We start from the raw sequence: 27264 nt of genomic DNA, 5'->3' as shown, positions 1-27264 counted from the left end.
GTGACTACCAGGACTTTGAACTCTGCTTGGAGAAAATTGTGGCCAGATTGTGTCCACAAGAGGGATTTTGAAGGGTTTGGGGCTGACCCTGATGAGCCTATGTCAGTTGTTAAATCCATTGTGGCACTGGGGAGTTCCATGGGGTTGGATGTGAGTTTGGAGGATGTGGAAGAGTTGGTGGAGGACCACAACGAAGAGCTAACCACTGAGTAGCTGCAAGAGCTTCAGCAGGAAGAGCAACAGATCGCAGCTCAGAATCTTGCTGCAGAGGAGGAGGAAGAGAGATGGAGGAAGGTGCCTTCTTCAGAAATTAAGGAGATTTTTGAAATGTGGGGTAGGATGGAAAGATTTATGGAGAAACATCACCCAGAGAAGGATGTTGCAAGCCATATCAGCAACTTGTACAGTGACAGAGTCTTGGCCCATTTTAGGGAAGTTTTAAAGAGACGCCAGAAACAGAGCTCTCTGGACAGTTTTTTTGCGAGACAGGACTCCAGTGACTCTCAAGGTGGTCCTAGTGGCATTAAGAAACAGACAAGAGAAGTAACCCCAGAAAAGCAATTGATACCCGAGGTGTTGATGGAATGGGATTCCCCTTCCAAACAGTAAATCATCCAATCAGTCTCCTTCTCCAGTCTTCCATACACAAAGAAGAATCATGTATAAATAATATCACCACATTTGTGAACGTATATTAGACCCACCAGCTGGCATGTATTAGACATGTGAGGTCATTTGTTTACTCTTGAATATCAGCAAAAATTTAACATTTCCGCTACTTTGAGCTTGGTCTCAAGCCATTTTCAGTACTAAAACCAATCAAAATTATCTCTATTTCTGTAATATATCTTTCATTCTATCAAATGAGACCAAGAAATCACAAATACACCTATAAAAAACATAGGAGAAAATTACGGTCTCACTTTTTTTTCTCTCATTATGCAGTGCTGCAGGATTTGTTTTATATGATGCACACATACCACATAGATGTATTCTCTTATATCTTTCATTCAACACACCAGCCGTATCCCACCGAGGCGGGGTGGCCCAAAAGGAAAAACGAAAGTTTTTCCTTTTACATTTAGTAATATATACAGGAGAAGGGGTTACTAGCCCCTCGCTCCCGGCAGTTTAGTCGCCTCTTACGACACGCATGGCTTACGGAGGAAGAATTCTGTTCCACTTCCCCATGGAGAATTCTCTTATATCTAGGCCCAAATTTACTGCTTACAGCTTATCAGAGTGAGCTGAGCTCATGGCGTGATCTACGGTTGGGACCCTCAAAGTAAAGCTGTAGATCTACAGCACGGACCCTGAAAGGGTTAAATATGACTGCTTTACTGTGTATAGCAGCAGTAATGTTTTGTAATGAGATTATTATAATAAAAAACAAGTACTAAACCTACAAGGGTCTTTAGAATGAGATACTTTAGAAAGGCTCCAGATGTAAAGATCTTTGTTAGGACATGTGTTTCTTGGGCGTACTTCTAACGTATGTTATAATTGGCCTCACAAAGTAGGTCTATTTATTTATTTTTTTAATTTTATTTTGGCAGCATGTGTGTCTACTTATTCCTTGCTGGAGATGCTGCAGTTTACCCTCTAAATTAGCTTCATCCCATCCTCAGACAGATAGGATGCTCATTTTCTATATTTGTACAGCTTTGTGGTGAATATGGGTTTTGGGTGTAATCATATTATGGAATTTATGAGTATTTTATGTTTTTTACATGTAATTTTTAGAGTTCTATATAGAAATTTGTTATTCATATGAATTATGTTCATAGTTACTCCTACACACCTTGCTTGGTTCTTATCGTATATTAAAATCTGATTAATGTGTTTGTTTCTATAGCTTATTTTGATCAGTTCCCACAATGCTTGCCCTCAGCCATGTAACTTTATAAACAATAGGAACTTTTATTTTACTAGAATTAGTGATAACCTCATATATACTGCATATATTTATTCAACATTTAATAGAAATATTTCAAGCACTTATCTAATTCACACTTTATCCTAACAGCATTAGTGTTGAGACATCACAGAAGTGCGGACACAGACTATAAGCTGAAGCAGGACTTCGAAAATGCAACTTCACGTGACCCTCTGCAGTGTGTTCCTCTTGTGTTCTGTGCCATTTATGCTGACTCTGAAGACCTTGTTTCCACTGAAGAAGCAGCATTTAGGAAAGTCTTCAGGTAGGAGGCATTATCTGCAGATATAGATTCAATTAATCAGTTGTTATAGGCCTATGTGATTATAATGAGTACTCTTATTTTATTAGTATCGTATATTCATGGAGAGCACTACATTCCTAAATACCTGTTTATTATTACCTGTTATTGTGTGGGTTATTTAGGTTTAGTGCAACATGGCAAGGTTAAGCAAAAACATTAGAGACATAAAGGTAACTGTATTAAGGAAAGTACAATGGCAGAAATAAAAAGAGAGAGACTGAAAACCGTAGAGCAAATTATTGTCAGTTAAGGAATCATAGAGAGAATCTACATTAATGGGGAGACTTTCAGAAAAGAAGGTACAGTGGCAAAAATAAAGAGAGACTGAAAACCGTAGAGCAAAATTATTGTCAGTTAAGGAATTTTAGAGAGCATCCACATTAATGGGGAGGCTTTCAGAAAAGAAGGTACATGTAGTATAATAAGTCTTAAGGTGTCTGAAATGAAGTAGACATGTTCACTGGTGAGCAGGAAAATTAATTATGAAACACTGAACTGTCAGCATTACCTGACACTTCATACAGGGGCACAATGCACACCTATGTGAGACAATGATGCAGTAGACTTATGTGCTACAAGGAAAAGTCAAAGCTGATGTACTGTAATTAAGCATAAAGCATTGCCTAAGATAGTTATAAATGACCTGATTAGTTGTATGTAGCTTCCTCAGCTGTTGAGCTGCCAGATTAAGGCTGGGAGGAAAAGTTGAGGGCAAATTGATCATATAAGGCCTGTCAGGTTCTTGGCGAATGCCCACACCCTCTTGGCAAGTGCCAAAACTCTAACACAATAAGATGTCATTTCACATCTATGACTTTAGAAAGATAATTCCTAGATGATTCTTTCAATTACAGAGGATCCTTCCAACATAAGGCAAGCAGAGGATAACTGACCAGTACACAGAATTTTCTATCCTGTTGAGGTAAATCTGATGACAGATTGTTGTCTGATCACGGATCCAGTGGGACAAATAGAAAATAATATATTCTGCTTGGCTACATTATAGTTTTCACCAAAAGGTATACACACTGAGAATGATGATTTACCAGGTATCCTGTTGAGGGACTCAGACCAGCAGGGGACTGAGAAAAGAAGGTACTGACTGTAAGGTGTCTATCACTTTACTAGAGTAATAAGTGCTGATGTTAGCTCTTGAAGTTAAAAAACTGATAGCTCAGATAGCGAGCTACCATTAAAGGGCTCATGTCATAATAAGAAATAACAATGAAAATGGGAGTAAAACAGGCAAAATTGAGTAGAAAATTCTGAGGTAGTTCTTAGGGTGTACAGAGGCAAGCAGAGAAGTGTTAGTGTGATGGTTATGTTCCTGGTGTGTTTGATCAAAGTGGAAACAAGTAGTTTTTCAGATTTGAAGTGAGAAAGTAACACATGAAGGATTTTAGGGAAAATTGGTTAGCCAGACATGAGTTCTGTTGGTGGGAAGCAAAGTCCTTGAAAAATGTGATTTGGTAGATCATTTGAATTGTGATGTCCATGCACTTCTGGCAAACTGGGAAATGAATGATTGTAAATGTATTTCCATCTTTGATTCATATTATCTCTTTAGAAAATGGATGACAAGCTAAAAAAAATTAATAAATAAAAAATCAAGGACCATGGATCAAAGACATAAAACACAAAACAAAGTCATGTGACACTGGTGAAGCAAGGAAGAAGATTAAATGTGAAACTATGCCTGTTATGAAAAACTGGGGGTAATTTGTGATGCCAAAGGGTGGTGCATGCATCATGCTGACAGCACAAGTGTTTGATGTTAGAGAATCAACGAGTCTATCAATTTGAGATAATGAGACAAAGATAAGAGCTTATACAATGAGTAATCCTGAATGTGACACAGTGAAAAGACTGAGGAATAGGTCTACAGCCATCCTTTCCACTCACTTCAGCATGTTAAGCATCCTGAACTTGACTTGAAGGTGAGAAACAAATAATGTACAGTATTAATGTAACCATTTTTTAGCTAATGTACTTTCTTTTAACTGTCTGAACCTCGCTAGAAATCAGATATTTTACAGAGCATCATCAACAAAGTTAGTTAAGAAAATATTTTTGTGACAAAAATATGTATTTGTTAAAGCTCTCTCGGAGTTCTGAAGAATACAACCCTATTTTTCCCACATGCTTTTCAGTCCATACAGTGTTTTGTAGTTCGATCGCAGGTCTGGTGTTTGAATCCCCAGTACTGCTGGAAAACATTACGAAGTGTTTCCATATGACACCTGCTGTCCATGTTCACCCATCAGTATAAAATGGATACCTGGGTGTTAGTCGACTGGTGTGGGTCACATCCTGGGACAAAACTGACCTAATTTGCTCAAAATGCTCTGCATAACAAGCAGCTTTCTATATAGTAGTATGTCATTGATGTTATCTAGGCCTGTATACCTTATACATATACTTGTAGAAATAAAAATATTATTATTAAGTCACAGAAATCATTAGTAGTGTAGTTTTCAAGAATGTAACTCACACAAATTATGATTGTCTCTTGTACATATGTTAGTTCTTCCAGCTCTGGGAATCCTAGCCAGTAAATATATGAGTTCAACTCCCTCTTCAGTAGAGTGAAAGATTGTTCAGCATTGGAGGGAACATCTCTTCTCATAGAAACAGATTAATTTCCAAAAATGGTGAGACGTTGATGTTCTTCGATGTTAATTTGAGAATTTTTAATTTTAGCTACTAGAGTAATGTATGTAACTTGTTTATTTTACATACATTACTCTTTTCCAATGAGTTTCTTAAAAGTTAAAAAAAAAAAAATTAAACTGTATAATGGAAATGTGTCGGTTAATTCAGCTTAATAATGAGAGAGGTTATTGCTTAAGTTCTGAACAATTATTTTAGATTTTAGGTACCAGTTATTACAATAATAATTTTTTTTCTCATTTTTCATATTTTTTCTAAAGATTTAAGTAAACAGTATTATGAGAATGTTGGATGTTTTAGTTTTATGTTTAGTATAACTGGAAATTATTCAGACTTATATTCTGTAATTAATTTTTGATCATGTCTTCATCAGATTACTAAAAATGTAGATAGATTCGGAAATTTGTAAGCCTCACACGGTTGCCTTTAATTAGTAATGAAAGTGTCACCTCAGAGAAATGATTTAATATTTAACCTCCCTGGGTCATTTAATACCCATTGTGCAATAAGCATTTCCTTATATACTGAACACAATTACTACAATTTTAAAAATAAAAAATATTGAAAAAAGTATCAGTACAGTGGACCCCCGCTTTACGATCAGCTCCCAATGCGACCAATCATGTAAGTGTATTTATGTAAGTGCGTTTGTACGTGTATATTTTGGGGTCTGAAATGGACTAATCTAATTCACAATATTCCTTATGGGAGCAAATTCGTTCAGTACTGGCACCTGAACATACTTCTGGAATGAAATAATATCGTAAACCAGGGGTCCACTGTATTGGCCTAAAATTGAATACCGGTATCAATTTTGGTATCGTCCCAACACTAGTAGTAGTTTGTATCTGATGTGTGACATAAAATGACTTGCAGCAAAAGTAAATTAATTGCACAATGAATTCAAAATTAAATTGTGAATTTGGTGTGTTTAGTGATGTGTGGAAATTTGCGGAAGTTTTGTAAAACCTGTTACTATATGTGTCTAACAAGAAGAAAAAAATTGCGTAAAAGTTTTGTGTCAGATGTTTGGAAGGAAAGTGGATGTTGTTTTTCCACATTAATTATACACAAATCAGTTTACGGTATATTATAAGGGCTTTGAAATTTCTCGTGAGATGAACTTATTATGTTTCACTTCATAGTTCTACATTTCATCAAAGTATTATTATGATCATAGTCATGGAAGGTGCTTAACTCATCATAAAATTATTTAACTGTAGGGTATTACCAAATAATCTCACATATTGTCTTTTTCTTTCACCAAACTCTACCAACAGACCATACTTCGCAGGAGAGTCAGTCCCAGACTGGGCACAACCGTATGTTCGTGCGGCAGACATAGGCGCTGCCACAAAATCTTCAGAATCCTGCAGAGAGACATATTCATCATGCGGTTTTTCTCCAAATCATTTAAGGAAACTCATTGCACAAGCAATGAATACAAAAGTTAAATTCACTGAAGACTAAAGTGATAAACTGTGATGAATTTTGCTATTATACTATGACAGAACTGCCATAATTACAAGTATTGTACTGAAGTAAAACAACAGTGCAGTGGGACCCCCTGTATCCTCGGGTCCAGTATCCACCGTTTCAGTTATCTGTGGTTTACCGTGGCCCAAAAATAACCTTTAATTTTGCTTAATAATGGCCTCAAAGTGCAAAAGTAGTGATGGTGGAAGTTCTTCAGAGCTAAAGAGAAGCCATGAAGTGCTTCCCATCAGTGAAAAAGTGATAATTATCTGCTGGTGTGTAATTTATCAATTAAATTACACACAAATGGCATACATAGGGTTCCCTACTATCCATGGTTTCAGCGTCTGTGGCAGGTCCTTGGAACGTACACCCCATGGATACAAGGGTCTTACAGTACTGTGATTTTATTCCTTAACAAATTTGCTCAATGCAAATAGACAAATTTGCATGAATTAAAGTACAGTGGAGCCCTAGTGTTTGAACTTAATTGGTTCCTAGGTGGTGTTGGAACTGCAAAAAGTTCAGTGTCCAAAACAGTATTCCCAGGTTTTAATTATCAGCCCCTCACACTGGAAAATGTTGAACTGACTCTTCCAAAAGTCTCTGAGAGTTAGGTTAGTGTTAGAGGCCACATCAAAACACTTTTGAAACAGGGCTTTTGTGTAAATTTTCTTATAACTGAATTTTAAACAAGTGCTTTTGAACTCCAGAAAAACATTAAAAAATCAGGTAAATTTTTTCTGAACAAAACTGTTAGGACTCTGGTTTGTTCAAGGTCCGATACGTTAAAACACTGAGGTTCCACTGTATTGTACGTACTTAAGATGCAACAAGGGTAGATAGATACTTAATGCTTGATACAGTGTTTTACTCATGAGTGAGATTTATCGAGTACGTGACACAATGAGAAAAATTACAGCTCATACAGGTGTAAATAGTTGTGGATCTCTGCCAAAAGCTTACTGTCTCACATTAGGTTTCCTCCATTCCAAGATGGAGTGTGCTGTGGGAGTCATCAGTGTGAACATACAGTTTTGTTTTATGGTGTTAGTTTGATTATAGATTACTCCAAATATCTACATTTAATTTTGTAATTTTCTTGAAATAGCTTTGTCATATGTTGTGATGTGAGAGTGAGTGCTGCATTGATCATGTTGTCCACTTTACAGGAGTACTTGTACTTTGGTAGGTATATAGGAAGACTCCTAGCAGTTTCTCCAATTTCAAGATGTTATAGATGTCTGCTGCGTAGGGTGTGGAGGCCCTCGTGTTGTCTTGAATTGTTTAGTGGTAACCACAGCAATAATGGTGTTGAATTTGTTTAATATAGGGGTCACTATGCCAAGTCAACACAATGCTGTGGTTGCTACCAAAACTATCCAAAACTTCATGAGGACTGCAGTGCCCTACAAAGAATCTAAGGATGCAGGATTCTGTGCCTACAGAAATGAAAGCATCTGTAAAATGAACAACACAAACAACGCATGTGTGTAAAATCACAACACCCACTCTCACATCATAGCAAGGAACGGAGCCAGGCCACTATTTCAAGAAAAGCACCAAATTAAATGGAAGTACAGTGGACCCCTGACATATGATGTCCCCAGCCTACGTTAAAACTGACCTTCGATGCTTTTCAGCGTAAAAATTAGACCCCAATGTATGTTGAAAAACTCGACCTACAGCATTTGCCCCATACTGCATCCACACGTCTGTCCACCTGAGCGCGCCTCAGCTGGCCTGCCTTCAGTTAGTGTGCCAATGTTTACAAGTCAAAGTGGTCACTCCCACGCATACATTCGGAATATTTGGTATTATTCCAGTGTTTTTAGTGCTTCTAACTGCTAAATAAGCCACCATGAGCCCAAAGAAAGCTTCTAGTGCCAACCCTGTAGTAAAAAGGGTGAGAAATACTATCGTACCACGTCAGCTGCTGCTGCTGCTGTAACAAGGGCTGGTGGTGCTGCTGTAGCACCAGCTGCTGCTGTAGCACCGTCAGCTGCTGCTGTAGCACCATCAGCTGCTGCTGTAGCACCGTCAGCTGCTGCTGTAGCACCGTCAGCTGCTGCTGTAGCACCGTTGTTGGTGTGGCTTATTGAGAATACCGAGAAACAATTAACCTCAGAGGGTTAGCCACCCAGGATAACCCAAAAAAAGTCAGTGTGTCATTGAGGACTGTCTAACTTATTTCCATTGGGGTCCTTAATCTTGTCTCCCAGGATGCGACCCACACCAGTCGACTAACACCCAGGTGAACAGGAAAAAATGCCTGGAACTAGTGCTCTTATTGGTGAATTTAAGGCCAACAAAGGTTGGTTTGAGAGATTTAAGAATCATAGTGGCATACACAGTGTGATAAGGCCTGTTTTGGAAGAAAATGCCAAACAGGACCTACATTACTCAGGAGGAAAAGGCACTCACAGGACACAGTGTCTCATCAGTCATTGCTGCATCTTCAATAAAGGTAAGTGTCATTCTTCATTTAGTAGAGTAGTACATGCACAATATATATTATGCATGTACTACTCTACTATTGTGCATGTATCCTTCTTTTTGTGTGTAGGAAAATATATATTTTATGTGGTAAAAGTTTCTTTTTTTTCATACTTTTGGTGTCTTGCACGGATTAATTTGATTTCCATTATTTCTTATGGGTAAAATTAATTTGACTTACGATAATTTCGTCTTACGATGTGCTCTCAGGAACAAATTAATATCTTAAGTCAGGGGTCCACTGTATTTGGAATCGTCTAAAATCAGATTAACACCATAAAATCAAACTGTGTTATGTTCACACTAGCATCTTCCATAGAACAAATCATCTTGGAACAGTGACTCAGTAAACTGTTCGCAGTACCCCATAACCACTCAGCTTATTTACACCTGCCTACTCCCTGAATACCCTATATATAAGCTGTAATATTTTCATCATGCTTCATACTTGTGGGTGAAAAGTTGAAATCAATAACGATGTCACTGCATTGTCTCTACTATCTACAGTACTGTATTTGAAACTTTTAAAACCTGTGTGTAATTCAGCTATTTTGCCACTTAAATAGCATTAGTTCTTATCAATATTTGTCAAGCAATTCAATCTTGATGTAAAGCAGTTACACTTCAGGAATTTCTGAATTTTTGGTCAAAGATGAAGTGTACCACATGTTATTGTTTTGCTAAATTTTAAACTTTAAGAAAACCATATCAAATATTACTTTTTTCAAAAACAGCATTCGACAGTTTCCTTTTAGATTTTAGGTTACATTTACAGCCGTTTATTTAAATATTTTTTATTAAATCTATAAGTAATATTGAAGGCCACTACTGTACTGTAGTATGACAATGACATATTTTTCTCTCATGCGACACGTGCCAAAATTGGTAAAGAGCCAACGTGCTTTATCATAAAATTATGAAAAAACAGTAGGATATTTATCTATTTAATCTCTCTTAATGAGAAATTCTCTTCTAGGATATGCATTTTATTGTACAAATGTAGTAAACACTTTTAAAATACATGATACATTTTTTACATTGTTCTGTATTTTTACTGTATGAAAGTTTTTCTTTGATCTCAGCTACTCAGACAGTAAGTAATATTGAAAACCTACCTACTTCTTTTGCTTGCATCAACTTTAATCATGTTCCACTTACTTGCCTGCTTGCCTCCTCTTGTACAAGTTAAATTTTGTCAACATTAAAGTGAAGTCACCCTTTGCCAGCACTAAGAATATGTAGAAAGAATTAGAATTTCTCCAGCAAACAAAGAGAATATTATTATTATTATGATTACCATATATTCAAGGGAAATGTTACTGCTAAACCCACATGTGTTGGATGAACAATGAGATAAACTGACAGGAAGTGAAACAGACATTATGTCTGGAGGTTTTTTATAAACATAGTGCCTTTCTTATCACGTACATCATTCAGCACAGCACACCAATAGAAACCATAATGGCAGAAGAAAAACAGGTATAACTGTCCCACCACAAAAGAAAAAATGTTGAATGAATAATGACCAGAAACATTATAGGTATTGTATAAACTGCTAGAGCAGCAAAAGACGGTGTTATCTGTAACCACCAGTTTTAGTCCTGACATTAGAGAACAGTGATAGAATGAGTGATGGTGACAGTATTTCTTCTTTTTTGGTCACCTTACCTCGGTGGGAGACGGCCAGTGTGTTAAAAAAAAAGTTAAGAGAATAATACATGTCACTGTATCCAGCTTGCTGTGGACAAAGAATAAAAAGTCATAATACCATGGCTGGAACAATTCACCCAAAACCTGGACTTGGGAAAGGACCCCCATGATGATGTTTCAGTTTGTCCAGCACCAAGTCCTGGACAAACCTAACATCACCAAAGGGATCCTCTCATAAACACGGGTTTTGGTGAACTACTGCAGGTCCACTAAAAGAAGGGAGAAGCTGACTATCAGGGCATTTAATATGTAACTTTTTATGTAATTCCTGATATTATTCCTACACTTTAATGCCCTTTTCTTTTAAGCACAGAACACATTTCATATGAACGTCTACAACACATTACACATTCTTTGTCTTGCATAATACTGAGTATCACCATCATATTTATAGGAAAGCAATAAACCCATAGGATTCATAAAGCACCTGGAGAATGGAAGGTATCTAGGTTTGATGCAAGGAAGGGAAAGGATGGGTAACTCAAACTCCTTGGATCAAGAACCTTTCACCTGAATCAAGACACTCTTGAAAAGATAATCCAAAATAGGATTCAGGGAGTCCCTGACTCATGAATGAACTGTGTTCATCATTGTTTCAACTTACAAATCAAAGAATGCTTGTGTTTCACACATGTTCCTAACTAGATTGGTGGTTATAAAAAAATGCAATTGGTTCTTAAGTACTTCATCCATAAGTATGTATGTTTGTAACTCAAGGTGTTCCTAAGGACAATATAATGTAATTTTACATGATACAATTTAAAAATTTCATTTCAGGCATCTTGAGTGTAGTAGCACTGAAGCCATGTAAAATGTCAGCTCAAGATACTATACATGAGATTCTTCATGAGTTTGAACTTCCAACTAAATATGTAGACAGGCTTCTAGAGACTTCGCACCAGCCAGATGGGAAAACCAATTAATGTCAACCCTTTAATGACATCAGAGGAACCTTTAGTCTGAAATTGAGCTCTGTACAGCCAGGACAGAAAATGTGCAGTAAGGAATTTTGTGATGTCCGATTGTTGCTAAACAAAATTCCTTACTGCACATTTTTGGTCCTGGCTGTACAGAGCTCAATTTCCAGACTAAAGGTTCCTCTGATGTTATTAAAGGGTTGATATTAATTGGTTCCCCATCTGGCTGGTGCGAAGTCTCTAGAAGCCTGTCTACATATTTAGTTGGAAGTTCAAACTCATTAACAATCTCATTCACAGTATCTTGAGCTGATGTTTTACATGGCTTCAGTGCTACTGCACTTAAGATGCCTGAAATGAAATTTCCATAAACAGTACTCATCTTCCATATAAATATTGCATTACATCTGCTTGCAAAGTATATTAATTCTTGTTGAAAATGGACACAAATGCCTTTACTTGGACACTTATACTGAAAGGTATTCTAAGTGAATGCATTCATGTCTCTCTCCAGCTGTTTGCAGTCATTCTTATTATACATTAATTCTATTCACTTGGCCCTTGTAAAACACGGGGATGCATTCTGAGAGAAATCAGAGTAGTGTAATATGAATCCATGTTATATGACCTCAGTTTTACAGAACAAGTGGAGTGAAGTTCCATAAATAAAGTGTTGGGTAGTTTCCATGGCCATATTGCCTTAAATACAGATGTGATGGTATTAATCTAGTATTGTATTGAAATTGTAAAAGAGGTTCCATGAATCATGGCATCTGCCACCTTCCCCTGACAGATGTTCCTTGCAAGGCTACATCAAATGATACTGAAGTTTTGAGAAGTATTTGGGGCAGATGCCAGAGGGTACAAAAAAGCACATGTGCATAGATGCAAACACAAAATTGGATAGAAAAGTGATCTACACGTATGTCTATTACTGGTGTTATATGTGACAAACAGACAGGTTGCTTTACCTACTATGGTTCATGGAACTCAAACACAGAATTCCTGTGCAAAGAATCAAAATAACTGTATTGGTAATTTATTTTCTAATTTTTATTAAGTACGTAGATATTTCCTTGTATACAAAAGATATATGTATAAATATTTTATTAAAAAGACTGAAATGTTTCATAAGATTATCCCAGGCTGGAGCCCTCCAGCATAATCCTGGTGAAAATTAATTTTTATGCACTGCATTTTCTTAATTCTTCAAATTAAGCTAGAGACCAACAATTGTCAGTTTAGCATGCCTGATGAATCACAGTGACTACAGGCAGGCTCTGCTTTACAGCACTTTGTTTTACACCATTTCTGCTACCTGGAGTATGCCTGGAGAGAGTTCCAGGGGTTAACGCCCCCACGGCCCAGTCTGTGACCAGGCCTCATGGTGGATCAGGGCGTGATCAACCAGGCTGTTACTGCTGGCTACATGTAATCCAACGTACGAACCACAGCCCAGCTGGTCAGGTGCTGACTTAAAGTGCCTGTCCAGTGCGAGCTTGAATACAGCCAGGGGTCTATTGGTAATCCTCATGATGTATGTTAGGAGGCAGTTGAACAGTCTTGGGCCCCTGTGTTGTCTCTTAATATGCTAGTGACACCCCTTCTTTTCATTGGGGGATGTTGCATCGTCTGCCGAGTCTTTTGCTTTCGTAGGGAGTGATTTTCGTGTGCAAGTTTGGTACTAGTCCCTCTAGGATTTTCCAGGTGTATCTCTCCTTCCTGCATTCCAGGGAGTACAGGTTCAGGAACTTCAAGCGCTCCCAGTAATTGAGGTGTTTTATCTCAGTTATGCGTGCCTTGAAGGTTCACTGTACAGCAATTTTCAATTATACCCATTCTTCATGTATTCAGACTTCCTACAATAAATATATTCACCACTCACTATAAGCTAAGGACGAAAATATTTTAAGGTAAGTAATGTGTGTACTGTATATGTATTTGTTAGGCCTAACCCTATTGCTCTTTGAAGGAAAAAACATTAACATGGAAATACTAAGTCACCATCTGACTTTTTTGGGTTACCCTAGATAATTTACACTATGTATGACAACTGTACTTATATATACCTGTACCTATATAAACTTACTTATGCTCAGATAGTGCCAAACTGATCTGTGGTGAAGAAAATTAAGTATAAAAGCCATAAAACAATCATCATTTTAGCAGATGACAGGTGCAGCACCAATGAGGATTTTCAATATCACAAAACTAGACACTCAGAGCTGTGTTCTTCAATTTTCTACCCTGGAACCCAGTGCAATAATATCACATATCCCTCATGACCCCTATTCCATTATTTAATCTTAGAAAATGTTTGACATACACTCTAAAACAAAATAACAGGTAAGGTAATTTAAAGTTTTTGACCCATTAGAATCGAGCCATGCTGTATTAATTTATGGCTATTCATTATATTAATTAAATATACATGTATATGACAAATTAAACTTTTTATACTTTGCAAACTTTGATGTATATAGTAGGAAGTTCAAGTCTGAAAATGGTAATTGCACTATGGTGTCTAAACAGTTGAGAATAAAAAAAAATTATTATTTCACGGACTTGGCAATGAACAGTTTACACTGCTGCCTGTTTTGTATCTGTAGCCATGAACTACTAGCTTGGTATGTCCCATATTACTCAATGCTATACGTATTTGTTTCTGTACTCAGGAAAAAGCTTACAGTATAAGATTAACCTAGAGGGTTAGAAACTCTGGTTACACCAAGGTATACATGTATCCCCAGGTATACCTCAAGAAAGCCAATTAATATGGCTTATTTATATTATGGTCATTTAATCCTCTTCCCTAGGATGCAAACCACAGTCGGCTAACACCCAGGTACCTACTGACAGACTGGTGAACAGATATTACTAATGCAATGCCAATACATTAGCCTAGTAATAATTCCTACTACTTGGACATATGACTAGAATGGACAAGAGATTTATAATCGTAAATTAGTTATAAAAATGATATGTTATTAAATGTAATAGATTCGGTAGCTACAGCATCTTCTTGTGTTCGTAAAGCTAATAATAGATTATGCAGTATCAAGCCCTGCTTAAGAGATAAGATAAGAGAAGATTTTGTTCAGATATTTAGCCCTGGAGGGTTAGCCATCCAGGATAACCCTAGAAAGTCAGCGCATCATTGGGGACTGTCTGTCTTATTTACATTGTGGTCCTTCAGTCTTTTCCCCCAGGATGCAACCCACACCAGTCAACTAACACCTGGGTACCTATTTACTAGGTGAACAGGGACAGCAGATATAAGGAAACACTCGCAGTGTCCCGTAGCTTAATTGCTATCGCACTCAGCTCACACAATGTGGTCTGGGGGTCGATCCTCAGCATGGGTGAAAACATTAGGATGTTTCCTTAAGTCACATGCTGTCCATGTTCACCTGTCAGTAAAATAGGTACCTGGGTGTTAGTCGACTGGTGTGGGTCGCATCCAGGGGACAAAATTGGCCTAATTTGCCCAAAATGCTCTGCATAACAAGGGGCTTTCTATGTAGTAATATGTCAGTGATGTCAGCGAGGCCTGTATACCCTGTACATGTACTTGCAGAAATGAAGATTATTATTATTATTATTATTATTATTTCACCCTTGCTGGGGATCGAACCACAGACAGTATATGAAGCTTCTTGTAATAATAATAATAATTTTTTTATTTCTACAAGTACATGTACAAGGGATACAGGTCTGACATCAATGACAAACTACTATATAGAAAGCCGCTTGTTACGCAGATCATTTCGGGCAAATTAAGTTTTGTCCCAGGATGCGACCCACACCAGTCGACTAACACCTAGTACCCATTTTACCGCTAGATAATCACAGCCAGCAGGTGTATTAAGGAAACACGTACAATGTTTGCACTCGTACTGGAGATATAATGCCCAAAACTAGCCATGAAAGAAAAGGGGAAAAAGTCCATTTGTAAGTAGAAACAGAGACTACAAGTTCCAGAATAAACCAGGCGGATCTCCCTCACCAAACCCCAGCAGCTGGACACTCACACCTCGCCTGTTAGGCAACACACTTACCACAAAAAAAAAAGCTAAAAGAATTATCCGCAGAGTGGTAAAATTGAGCTGATGACCAGGTGCCCCTCCTGTAAAGTGCCCGGCGGGCAAAGCAGATGAGGACAAGTGTCCCAGAGAGAACGGAAAATTTATCACCGATACTCGAGAAAAAGAACTGACCACACCAGACGAAGGCTGCTGCAAAAGTCATACAAGTTATTGTTGTTGTTCTTTGTTGGGTTTATCAGGGACATTGACAACATAATCCGTATCGAGCCCGGCTTCCGACGGTACGAGGAAGATTTGTTGCACAAGGCTGGGCGATGAAAGAAAATGAACAAAAGTTCCTTTGTAAAACAGAGATAGAAACTTGAAGTTTTCAATTAGATCCGGTGGACCCCCTTGCCAAGCCCCAGCAGAGAGGGACGCCCACACCCCCACCCGAGTTCAGTAACCGGCTTCCCACCAAAGACCGATACGGAATTTTCCGCAGAGCGGACAAATGGAGCTAGCTAAAAGTAAGCCGATGAACAGGTGCCCCTCTTACAGTGTCCGGCGGGCAAAATAGATGAGGACAAGCGTCCCAGAGAGAACTGTGGAAATTTATCACCGATACTCAGGCGAGAGAGAGAGACGTCCACACCCGACGAAGGCTGGCGCAGAAATCGTACAAGTTACCATTAACTCAAGAAATCGTAATGACACGAGTTTTGAGACTCTATGACCGCGGGTTCAATCCCGGCCGGGGGTATGGTAAGTTACCATTAAGAACATCCATACTTATTCATGTGCCTACTACATACACACAACAATATATGCAAATATAAACCCTCCACTCAAATTTCTCCTCACCAACCTAAACAGGACACATAACCACAATACAAGACACAGATCTCTTTTTGATATACTTCGTGTCCATATCACACTGTGTAATGACCACAATACAAGACACAGATCTTTTATTTTATTTATTTTTTTTTATTTATAAATTTTAGCATACATACAGAGGTACAAAAAAATACAGGTAAGAGCAGCATGCCAAAGCCACTTATATGCATAGCATTACGGGCTGGCTTAAAATTAACTTAAGATTAACTAAGCAATGATGAAATCAGTGATAAGACATTATTGTAAACAGATAACTATAAAATACAAATGAGTATTACAAAGACAGGTCATATGGTTGCATGCATTGCTGTTCACTCAGGTAGTGTGTTTAAAAAAAAAAAAATAACAAAGTTAGGTTTAACATTTGTGTGATATAATTGTGAGTAACATTTAGGATATACAATTTATATGGTTCAGTTATTCAGTATTTATTTGGTTTTGAGTGAGTAAGTGAACTTTGAGAAGAGACTTGAATTTATAAGCAGGTTTACCTGGAGAGAGTTCCGGGGGTCAACGCCCCCGCGGCCCGGTCTGTGACCAGGCCTCCTGGTGGATCAGAGCCTGATCAACCAGGCTGTTGCTGCTGGCTGCACGCAAACCAACGTACGAGCCACAGCCCGGCTGATCAGGAACTGACTTTAGGTGCTTGTCCAGTGCCAGCTTGAAGACTGCCAGGGGTCTGTTGGTAATCCCCCTTATGTGTGCTGGGAGGCAGTTGAACAGTCTCGGGCCCCTGACACTTATTGTATGGTCTCTTAACGTGCTAGTGACACCCCTGCTTTTCATTGGGGGGATGGTGCATCGTCTGCCAAGTCTTTTGCTTTCGTAGTGAGTGATTTTCGTGTGCAAGTTCGGTACTAGTCCCTCTAGGATTTTCCAGGTGTATATAATCATGTATCTCTCCCTCCTGCGTTCCAGGGAATGCAGGTTTAGGAACCTCAAGCGCTCCCAATAATTGAGGTGTTTTATCTCCGTTATGCGCGCCGTGAAAGTTCTCTGTACATTTTCTAGGTCGGCAATTTCACCTGCCTTGAAAGGTGCTGTTAGTGTGCAGCAATATTCCAGCCTAGATAGAACAAGTGACCTGAAGAGTGTCATCATGGGCTTGGCCTCCCTAGTTTTGAAGGTTCTCATTATCCATCCTGTCATTTTTCTAGCAGATGCGATTGATACAATGTTATGGTCCTTGAAGGTGAGATCCTCCGACATGATCACTCCCAGGTCTTTGACGTTGGTGTTTCGCTCTATTTTGTGGCCAGAATTTGTTTTGTACTCTGATGAAGATTTAATTTCCTCATGTTTACCATATCTGAGTAATTGAAATTTCTCATCGTTGAACTTCATATTGTTTTCTGCAGCCCACTGAAAGATTTGGTTGATGTCCGCCTGGAGCTTTGCAGTGTCTGCAATGGAAGACACTGTCATGCAGATTCGGGTGTCATCTGCAAAGGAAGACACGGTGCTGTGGCTGACATCCTTGTCTATGTCGGATATGAGGATGAGGAACAAGATGGGAGCGAGTACTGTGCCTTGTGGAACAGAGCTTTTCACCGTAGCTGCCTCGGACTTTACTCTGTTGACGACTACTCTCTGTGTTCTGTTAGTGAGGAAATTATAGATCCATCGACCGACTTTTCCTGTTATTCCTTTAGCACGCATTTTGTGCGCTATTACGCCATGGTCACACTTGTCGAAGGCTTTTGCAAAGTCTGTATATATTACATCTGCATTCTTTTTGTCTTCTAGTGCATTGAGGACCTTGTCGTAGTGATCCAATAGTTGAGACAGACAGGAGCGACCTGTTCTAAACCCATGTTGCCCTGGGTTGTGTAACTGATGGGTTTCTAGATGGGTGGTGATCTTGCTTCTTAGGACCCTTTCAAAGATTTTTATGATATGGGATGTTAGTGCTATTGGTCTGTAGTTCTTTGCTGTTGCTTTACTGCCCCCTTTGTGGAGTGGGGCTATGTCTGTTGTTTTTAGTAACTGTGGGACAACCCCCGTGTCCATGCTCCCTCTCCATAGGATGGAAAAGGCTCGTGATAGGGGCTTCTTGCAGTTCTTGATGAACACAGAGTTCCATGAGTCTGGCCCTGGGGCAGAGTGCATGGGCATGTCATTTATCGCCTGTTCAAAGTCATTTGGCGTCAGGATAACATCGGATAGGCTTGTGTTAATCAAGTTTTGTGGCTCTCTCATAAAAAAATAATTTTGATCTTCGACTCTCAGTCTGGTTAGTGGCTTGCTAAAAACTGAGTCATATTGGGACTTGAGTAGCTCACTCATTTCCTTGCTGTCATCTGTGTAGGACCCATCTTGTTTAAGTAGGGGCCCAATACTGGACGTTGTTCTCGATTTTGATTTGGCATAGGAGAAGAAATACTTTGGGTTTCTTTCGATTTCATTTATGGCTTTTAGTTCTTCCCGCGATTCCTGACTCCTAAAGGATTCTTTTAGCTTAAGTTCGATGCTTGCTATTTCTCTGACCAGTGTCTCCCTACGCATTTCAGATATATTGACCTCTTTTAGCCGCTCTGTTATTCTTTTCCGTCGCCTGTAAAGGGAGTGCCTGTCTCTTTCTATTTTACATCTACTCCTCCTTTTTCTTAGAGGAATAAGCCTTGTGCATACATCGAGTGCCACCGAGTTAATATGTTCTAGGCATAAGTTGGGGTCTGTGTTGCTTAGTATATCTTCCCAGCTTATATCGGTTAGGACTTGGTTTACTTGGTCCCACTTTATGTTTTTGTTATTGAAGTTGAATTTGGTGAATGCTCCCTCGTGACTAGTCTCATTATGTCGGTCTGGGGCTCCGCGCATACATGACTGAACCTCAATTATGTTGTGATCTGAGTATATTGTTTTTGATATGGTGACATTTCTTATCAGATCATCATTGTTAGTGAAGATGAGGTCTAGTGTATTCTCCAGTCTAGTAGGCTCTATTATTTGCTGGTTTAAATTGAATTTTGTGCAGAGATTTAAAAGCTCGCGTGAGTGAGTTTTCATCAGAGCTGCCTCCTGGTGTTATTACTGCAACAATATTATTTGCTATATTCCTCCATTTTAGGTGCCTTAAGTTGAAATCCCCCAGGAGCAAGATGTTGGGTGCAGGAGCTGGAAGATTTTCCAGACAGTGGTCAATTTTTAACAGCTGTTCCTGGAATTGCTGGGATGTTGCATCCGGAGGCTTGTAGACTACCACAATGACTAGGTTTTGGTTCTCGACCTTTACTGCTAAAACTTCCACTACATCATTTGAGGCATTTAGCAGTTCTGTGCAAACAAGTGACTCTGCAATGTACAGGCCAACCCCCCCCCCTTTTCCCTGTTCACTCTGTCACATCTGTATAGGTTGTAACCTGGGATCCATATTTCGTTGTCCAAGTGATCCTTTATGTGGGTCTCAGTGAAAGCCGCGAACATTGCCTTTGCCTCTGCAAGCAGTCCACGGATGAAAGGTATTTTGTTGTTTGTTGCTGGCTTTAGACCCTGTATATTTGCCAAGAAGAATGTTATCGGACTGGTGGTATTGTTGGTACTGGGGGGGGATTTTTTTCCGGCATTAGTATCTGTATCTGTTGGTTTGGAGTGGAGGCCATCGACTGTGGTTCCACTCCAGGAATGACTGGATTTGGTGTACGATTTCTGCCATTTCCTGCCAGTTTTTTTTCCTTCCTGGCACTAAAAAACCTCTCCCTCTTGAGTGGCTGTGGCTACCCAGGTTTTCCCATGGCCTGGATGTTTTGTATCTTTTTGTCCCGTTTAGATGGTATGCCTGGCAATTTAAGTTATAGCACAGTCTTTCGTGTACTGAAGAGGTACACAGTTCAGGGTGAAAAAGCTTACAGGAAGGGAGTTTGCATTTTCCTGTTGTCATATGGGCATGGCATTTTCTAGGGTGGTCATAGTTGCACGTCCCATCTGTTTTTCCAGATTTCCCATGCCAGCAGATACCGAGTGCATAGTATGTGCACAGGCTTGGTTTCCGTTTGCCTTGGGTTTCTGTGACTGTATTCCCTGTTGGTGCATGTTTCCCTGTCTTACTTCTATCCTCCCTAGCACCAACAATGGAGCTCCCACCAGTTGTTTTTGGTAATATATCCTCACTATTGCTAGTGGGGTCCTCTTGTTTGCTATTTCCTGCGGTATTTCTAGTTTGCAATATTGGTTTTATCTTATCTTTGACTACACTTGTTTCCCTACTATGGCTCCTGTCCCCTATGAGGTCATTTATATGTATTCCTTCCTGCGTATAATTCCCGACTACCTGGACAAAATCTCCAGCTTCACCATTACTGTCTCCCAGGACAGCATCTCCAGCTTCACCATTACTGTCTCCCAGGACAGCATCTCCAGCTTCACCATTACTGTCTCCCAGGACAGCACCTCCAGCTTCACCATTACTGTCTCCCAGGACAGCACTATCAGCCCCACATTTACTGACTACCAGGACTTCATCTCCAGCCTTACAGTTTCTGACTACATGGCCAGTATCAAGGGCGGTACCATTCAGCCCAGACTTTTTATGTTCCCATTTGTTGTAGAAAGCTTCCAGGTTTTCTATGAAAGCAGCTTTGATGTTGACCTCTTTTAATACCCTTGTGATTTTAGTCCACAGATTTATCTCATTTGGGCATACCCAAAAACACTTCTCTGTTTTAATACTGCTTGTAGCTAGTTCTTGGATATCTGCACAAGGGGCGTGACACCAATTTCCACAAAAATGACAATTTATGCATGTGGAAGCCCGTTTGTTTGACTGACCACAGACTACACACAGCTTCATAATGATTTGAATGGTTGATTTACTGCAATTCTACTAGCAACCTCTTGAATATTCTATTAATAACCTCCTTAAATGAAGCTCTAGCTATTTGTATTTCTGTTTCTAACTGTTTTTGTATATTGGACAGCTTACCGTGCACGTTCCTGGTATATATTTAATGTTTGTGTTTATAAGGGCGCCTACAACCCCATCCGTTTACAGTCTGCTTTATTGTCCAACGAAACCGTTTGAAACCGGTCAAGGGTTCGGACCAGTCAAGGGTTCGGACCAGTCCAGGGTTCGGACCAGTCAAGGGTTCGGACCAGTCGATCTGATCTGATCAGTGGGTCACTTATTTAAACCATACTGGTAGTGTTTCTTTTATATTTACAGGTAATGAATTGATATACTTCGTGTCCATATCACACTGTGTAATAACTCTATGCACATAAAGGGCCCCAAAATATGGAATTCATTACAAGAAGATATTAAAGTAACCCGGTCTGAAAATCAATTTAAGACTCTTCTCAAAAGCCACTTAATCACCCTAGACTAAATGCTAAATACTCAGTACATACTTACTCACCTATGTACTCCCACATCATAACTTCAACAATCACTTTGAACCTTTTATCCATTGTTGACAGGAATATAACTGAATCATTGTTTTCACAAAAAGCATTTTAGAATATATGAATATATCATTTGTCTTATACAAATTTGATTCACTTATAATTAATAATGTACTGTACAACTATGAAATAATTACTATCCTACTGTACAACTATGATATACTCCTTAGTTAAGTAGTCTGTAAGCCAATAATGTTACGTTGACCCATAATGCCTAGCATAATAGAGGCTCTCTTTGCATTGCAACCCACTATTGTAAATACAAAATCTCAATGTACTGTTTGCAAAGACATAAAATAAATAAAGGTGTTAGAAGTTTCTACTTGGTCTACTCTTTTTTCTCCCCTCCCCGAAATATATTTTTTCAAATGAAAAATACATCCCAAGGGAAATCTGGGAAAAAAATTAATATAAATTTGGACTGTATTTAAAATTTAAAGAATGCATATACATTGGGGGAATTTATCTTTAAAACCATAAATTAGTCTGGGGTTGCGGTGTTCATCCCAAACCCCTAAAAATAAAAAAATTTTGGGGTTTCAACAAAAAATTTAGACAGACGCTGGGTTTTTCCCATTTTCCCCTCCCAATCTCAATTATGCAGGACTCAAAACAACAATTTTGGGTCCCATTTGGAAGTTTTTAAACCCCCAATAAAAACCCCGGGAGGGGGCCTTTCTTCCGATTTTTCCCTGTTTTTTTTGCCCATTTTCCAAAACAAGGGCCCCCCTCCCAGAAATCTAACCCATTTTTGGGGGGTTCATTTTTCTATTTACAAATTAATTTTTTTAAAATAAATGTATTTCACTAATTTACATAAAAATACCCCTGTATTTTAAAAAAAAGGATTTTCCTCCGCCAAGGCAGAGTTCTTTTGCAAAAACCTTTTCAAATGGTTTCACAAATTTTTGTACCGCCCTTTGGCAATGGTGGAGGACCTGGGACATATGGGGATTTTGGCACCCAAACCAGGACATATTGAAAGTTTTAAAACCCCCCTTTTTTCCTTTTTATTTCGTGGAATCCAGAAAAGTTTCCCCAATTAAAATTTTAAAGGGTATTTTGTTTACCATGCATTACTTTTTATGGGCATTTAAAAAAAAAAAATTGTTAAATGATGAGTTTGGGGCGAAAAATATTGTATTTAAGTATAATCCCCAATTTCGGCTTTTTTAACCCTACCCTGCCTAATTAAATTTTAAATACAACCTCTTTATTATGGAATTTTTTCTTTTTTTTTCCATCACTAATTTAATTTATTTTTTTTAAGATTTCCCCCCTTCCTCACTTTTCAATATTAGGGTTTGGGGAAAAAATTATATGAGATATTCATCTTTTTTTAAAATTTTAAAAAACCCCAACAATTAATTGATTAGTTTGGGAAAAGAAGAATACCTATTTATATCAATGGCTAAAAAAAAACTATTGGGAAAGGGGTTTTCCAGTAATTTCAAAAAGAAATATACCCCTTTTGTACGGGCCCCAATTGGTTTTTTAAAAACCAGCTTGGTCCTTAAAACCAAAAAGATTTGGAATTTAATAAAGAAAAACCTCTAGACAAGAAATCAGTTGGATTTTTCCTCCCCAGGTAAGATTAAATTTTAAAATAAAACCACCCATATTTATACTTCTTTTGTATCTTTTAATTTCAGCGCTTTTGGCGCACAAAAATTTTTCCCTGTTTCCATTATAAATCCTTTTAAAGGATACCTCATTATCAGCCCAAATTACAGTGTTGCTAATATTTATCTCCTGCAACTTTTTTTATAAAATTTAAAGCTAATTTCACACCCAAAATGGCTGTTAATTCCAACTGAGGGAAAGGGGCCCCGTGATTTAATTGGAGACACTTTGTTAGACATAAAAAAGGAGAAAAAAACTTTTACATTGGGGTGAGCAATGCCCCATACCCCCAAATTTTTTTGAAGCATCAAAAAAATGGGGAATTATTTTTTCCCCCACCCTGGTTTCCCAAAGGGGGGTGGGAACCCAAAAAAAATTTTTTCATAATCCCCAAATTAATTCATCCCACCTGTTTAAATTTCCCTCAGGTAATTTTCCCACCCCAAGAAATTTTTTAAGTTTCCTTGTTTCCTTGTTTTCCCTCTTATAGTAACGGGTGACACAAAACCTGTGGATCAAACATTTGGAAAACCCACAAGCAAGACTCTCTAAGAATTTTATTGGGAAAATTGTAATTATTGGGTTTTTAAACTTTTAAACCCTTTCTCAGTACCCCAATTAAGCCCCAAAACATTACTACTTTTTGGGTACTTCTTTCCCCGGGGAAATTTTTACTTATTTTGTTTTTAATTTGAGAATTATTTCCCTTTTCCTTGAGGCATATTTGCACTTTGCATTTTTGTTAGTTCCCCCATAAGTCATTAACAGTTTCTTTAGTTGGCCCACCCAGGAAATTGTCCACGAAAAATTTTTTGGTTTTCCCTTTTTACTCAGTGGACTTTCCCACGTCGTTTTAAAGGGGTTTTATCGTTTTTGGGAAAGGACGGGTTGGGACCAAATTACGCTCCAAAGGGGGGGAAAGGGTTTTCCCGAGGGCTAAGGGGGGCTTTGGACTCGGCCCTAAAAGCAGGTAAAACCCTGCCTTTTTTAAACCCCCTGTTAGGGAAAACTTTACTTTGGGGGCCGAAAGGCCCCTAATTTTTCCACCCTGAAATTTAATAAAAATTCTCCAATTTTTTCCTTACAAGAACCTGTCATCAAACAGTCATTTTAAATAGGGACATTTTTTACCCCCCATTTTCAATTAAACACAATCCTCAGAGGAGTGGTCTTGGGGAAATTTTTTCATTGATGTGGAAAAAATGACCATCAATTTTGGGTTGCTCAGGGGGAAATTTCATAAAATTTATTAATTAAATTTTTTTTAGTAATTTAATTATTATAAAAGGGGAAAATTTGGTGTCTTACTAGTTTCAAAGGGCCTTTAATTGTCCAATGCCATTCTGTATTTTTGGGCAACCCCGGGTGGTTCAGTTCCACGGAAATTACCCAGTAATTGTCCGGGTTCCAAAATTCCCCAAACTCTAAAATTTCATTTTGAGTAAAAGAATTCCCCACCCCTTTTAATTTACATTTATTCCAATGTGTCCAACCCAAAATTTATGCACTGGCTCCCCCATCCTCTATGGAAAAAAATTTTATTTGGGGCACCCCCTTTTAAAAATAAACACAGTGGGGGTATTTTTAGTTTCCCCTGTAATGCATTTTTTATTAGAGAATCCACCATACATTATGGCCTCCCGCAGTCTTCAAAGGGGGAACCCCCCCTTTTTTTTTACATATTTCCTTTTTTAAAAAGGGGGCCCCATACCTTCTCTATCAAAAAAATTTAAAATTCTAAATCACATTGAAACCAAAAAGGTGCCCAAATTTTTAAATTTTGTGGAAAATTTTTTCTCCAATTTTTCAACCCCGCCCCTTTTTAGATATTTTCTTGGGAGTTATTCAAAACTCGTTTTAAAAGTTTTTTTTCATTGCCCCAAACGCAGTTACATTTAAAAAGGGGACAATTTGGGGGATTTTCTGGGAAAAACCCGATAATTTTTGGAAATTCAGGATTCATTTGTACTTTCATCCAAAGACATTTTGTTTCGGAAAATCTTATGCCCCCTTTGGGCCAATAATGTTTTTCCGATTTATGCCTTAAACATCAATTTTTCCCCAAACCCGGGAAGGGTACTTTAGCAAAAAAACCCTCAAAAATTGGGGAGCAATTTTTAAAAAATTAATGTTTTTCGGGGTTGTCAACATTATCCTTATTAACATTTTTCATGGGCCTTTACACCGGGGGATATGGTGCTTTCTTTGGACATTGATAAAGTTGTTTAATTTGGCAGCAAAGTTTGCATTTGATTACTGGGATCTGATACATCTGTCGTTCTTCCAACCCTTTTTTTTTTATCATTGGGTTTTAAATTTCCCTTTTTGCAATTCTTAGAAAAAAAGGGACCCTTCCCCGAAAAGAATAACCCCTTTTTTTTGAACTGGTTTTTTTATTTTAAATGGGGTACTTTAGGGGGGGGTACTTATTCTTCCCCACCTTTGGAGAATCATTATTTTCTGATTCCCGCTTTGGGTATTAACATGCAACTCTTTTTAGGAGATGAATTTTTTATTTTTTTTGGGGTAATTTTTTTCCCTTTTTGAACTTAAGATACCTCAAGTTTTATTTGCATCTTTTTTAAAAAGAGTTGGTTGGCTGGTCTTTCAACTGAACAAAATTCTTTTAGACCAGTGTTATTTCCTCCAAAACCAAAATAACCTTTGGATAATTTTTCAGAGCCAAACAACTGTTTTCCAATTTATTTTACAATTCCCCCCAAAACCCTCTATTCCTTTGGGGGTTTATTTATTACTTAAAATTTTAGAGGCTCCCAGTTTTTAAATTTTAAAAAATTTTTTTCCCCTTTAAATGTGGGGTCTGGGTTTTTAAATTAACAATGATGTTACTAGATTTAACCTACCTTTTTTCTTTATTCTATAAGTAACCTTTAACAAATCCTTTTCTTTCTTTGGGGGGTCCCTCTCATTGGGGGAAAAGGGTTGTATGAGCATTTAGCATCTCCCCTTTTCGCCTTTGAAGGGAAAAAAATTTAGCCCCAATTTCTAAAATCACTCCTATCATGCCTTTTTAAAATTGATCAAAACCCCCCCAATTTTTTCCCGGATTAAAAAACGGGGAAACATAATTTTGGGAGTTTAAAAAAAAATCTTTTTTTTATTGGGGAAAAGATTAACCTTTCCCGGTTTTTCAAATTTTTTAATTTTTTCAAACCTGACTTTTACAAAAAAAAATTTTTTTTTTTAATTCATAATCTGGTTAATCATAAATCCATTTCTTCTCATCTGCACACCAAAATAACAAATCTCCTTTATATTTTTTTAATATAATTTGTTGAACATATCATTTCTAAAAACCCTCTAAAAAAACAATTTTTAAAACATCCCCGTATTCACAGTTTCTATTCATTAACCAAAATTTGGAAAATTTCCTTTTTTGCCCTTTCCCCCATACCCAATGATGCTTTTTTTCCCAAATTCTAATGGGTTTGTCATCTCATTAAATTCTCATTTTCACCCCGGGGGTTGTAATTTAAAATTTAACAATTAATAACAAATGATTATGTATTTAAAATTTTATTATAAAAATATTACAACACCTTTGAATAAATCTTGCTTCATTGGAAACTTAGACTGGGAAAAGGGAAAATTTTAATAAAATTTTAAAAAGTTTAAAATAAATCCCAGCTATATTGGGAAATTAGCAATTACATGTAAAGGGAAAATTTTAATAAAAAATTTTTTTAAAAATTAATATAAAACCCATCTAAATTAAACCCAGCAATTACAAAATTTAAAGAAATTATAATATAAATTTTTAAAAACATTAATTTTAAAAAATTTTTT

General features: G+C 37.8%; 1 protein-coding gene and 1 long non-coding RNA gene across 17 annotated transcripts in view; one reads left to right on the top strand and one right to left on the bottom strand.

The window, feature by feature from the left end:
* LOC128689746 (uncharacterized) overlaps positions 1-10047 on the top strand; it is a 50889-nt gene extending 40842 nt beyond the window's left edge. For 2 of the 4 annotated variants that reach the window (XM_053778168.2, XM_053778169.2), the window contains exons 3-4: positions 2027-2201; positions 6191-10047. In XM_053778168.2, coding sequence (XP_053634143.1) covers positions 2027-2201; positions 6191-6380 — 365 coding nt within the window. In that variant the 3' untranslated portion in view covers positions 6381-10047. Of the gene's footprint in view, positions 1-2026; positions 2202-3094; positions 3591-4773; positions 4892-6190 lie in introns of those variants that run through there. The other 2 variants (XR_011392306.1, XM_070087505.1) reach the window with 2 other exon arrangements.
* On the bottom strand, positions 1952-21394 carry LOC128689747 (uncharacterized). Of its 13 annotated transcripts, none has more exons than XR_011392312.1 (4): positions 21356-21380; positions 10041-10110; positions 6142-6280; positions 1952-2215 (listed from the first exon to the last, which is right to left on the bottom strand). It is a non-coding gene; the product is annotated as an uncharacterized lncRNA (long non-coding RNA). The 13 variants fall into 13 exon arrangements; XR_011392311.1 differs by lacking the exon at positions 21356-21380 and adding an exon at positions 16163-16219; XR_011392309.1 differs by lacking the exon at positions 21356-21380 and adding an exon at positions 16094-16179.
* Positions 21395-27264: the final 5870 nt, after the last annotated feature.

This window comes from Cherax quadricarinatus, chromosome 22 (genome assembly GCF_038502225.1).
Source record: "Cherax quadricarinatus isolate ZL_2023a chromosome 22, ASM3850222v1, whole genome shotgun sequence".
Taxonomy (NCBI): Eukaryota; Metazoa; Arthropoda; class Malacostraca; order Decapoda; family Parastacidae; genus Cherax; species Cherax quadricarinatus.
The sequence above is the reverse complement of the archived record's forward strand: the minus strand, read 5'-3'. Positions and strand labels throughout refer to the sequence as shown.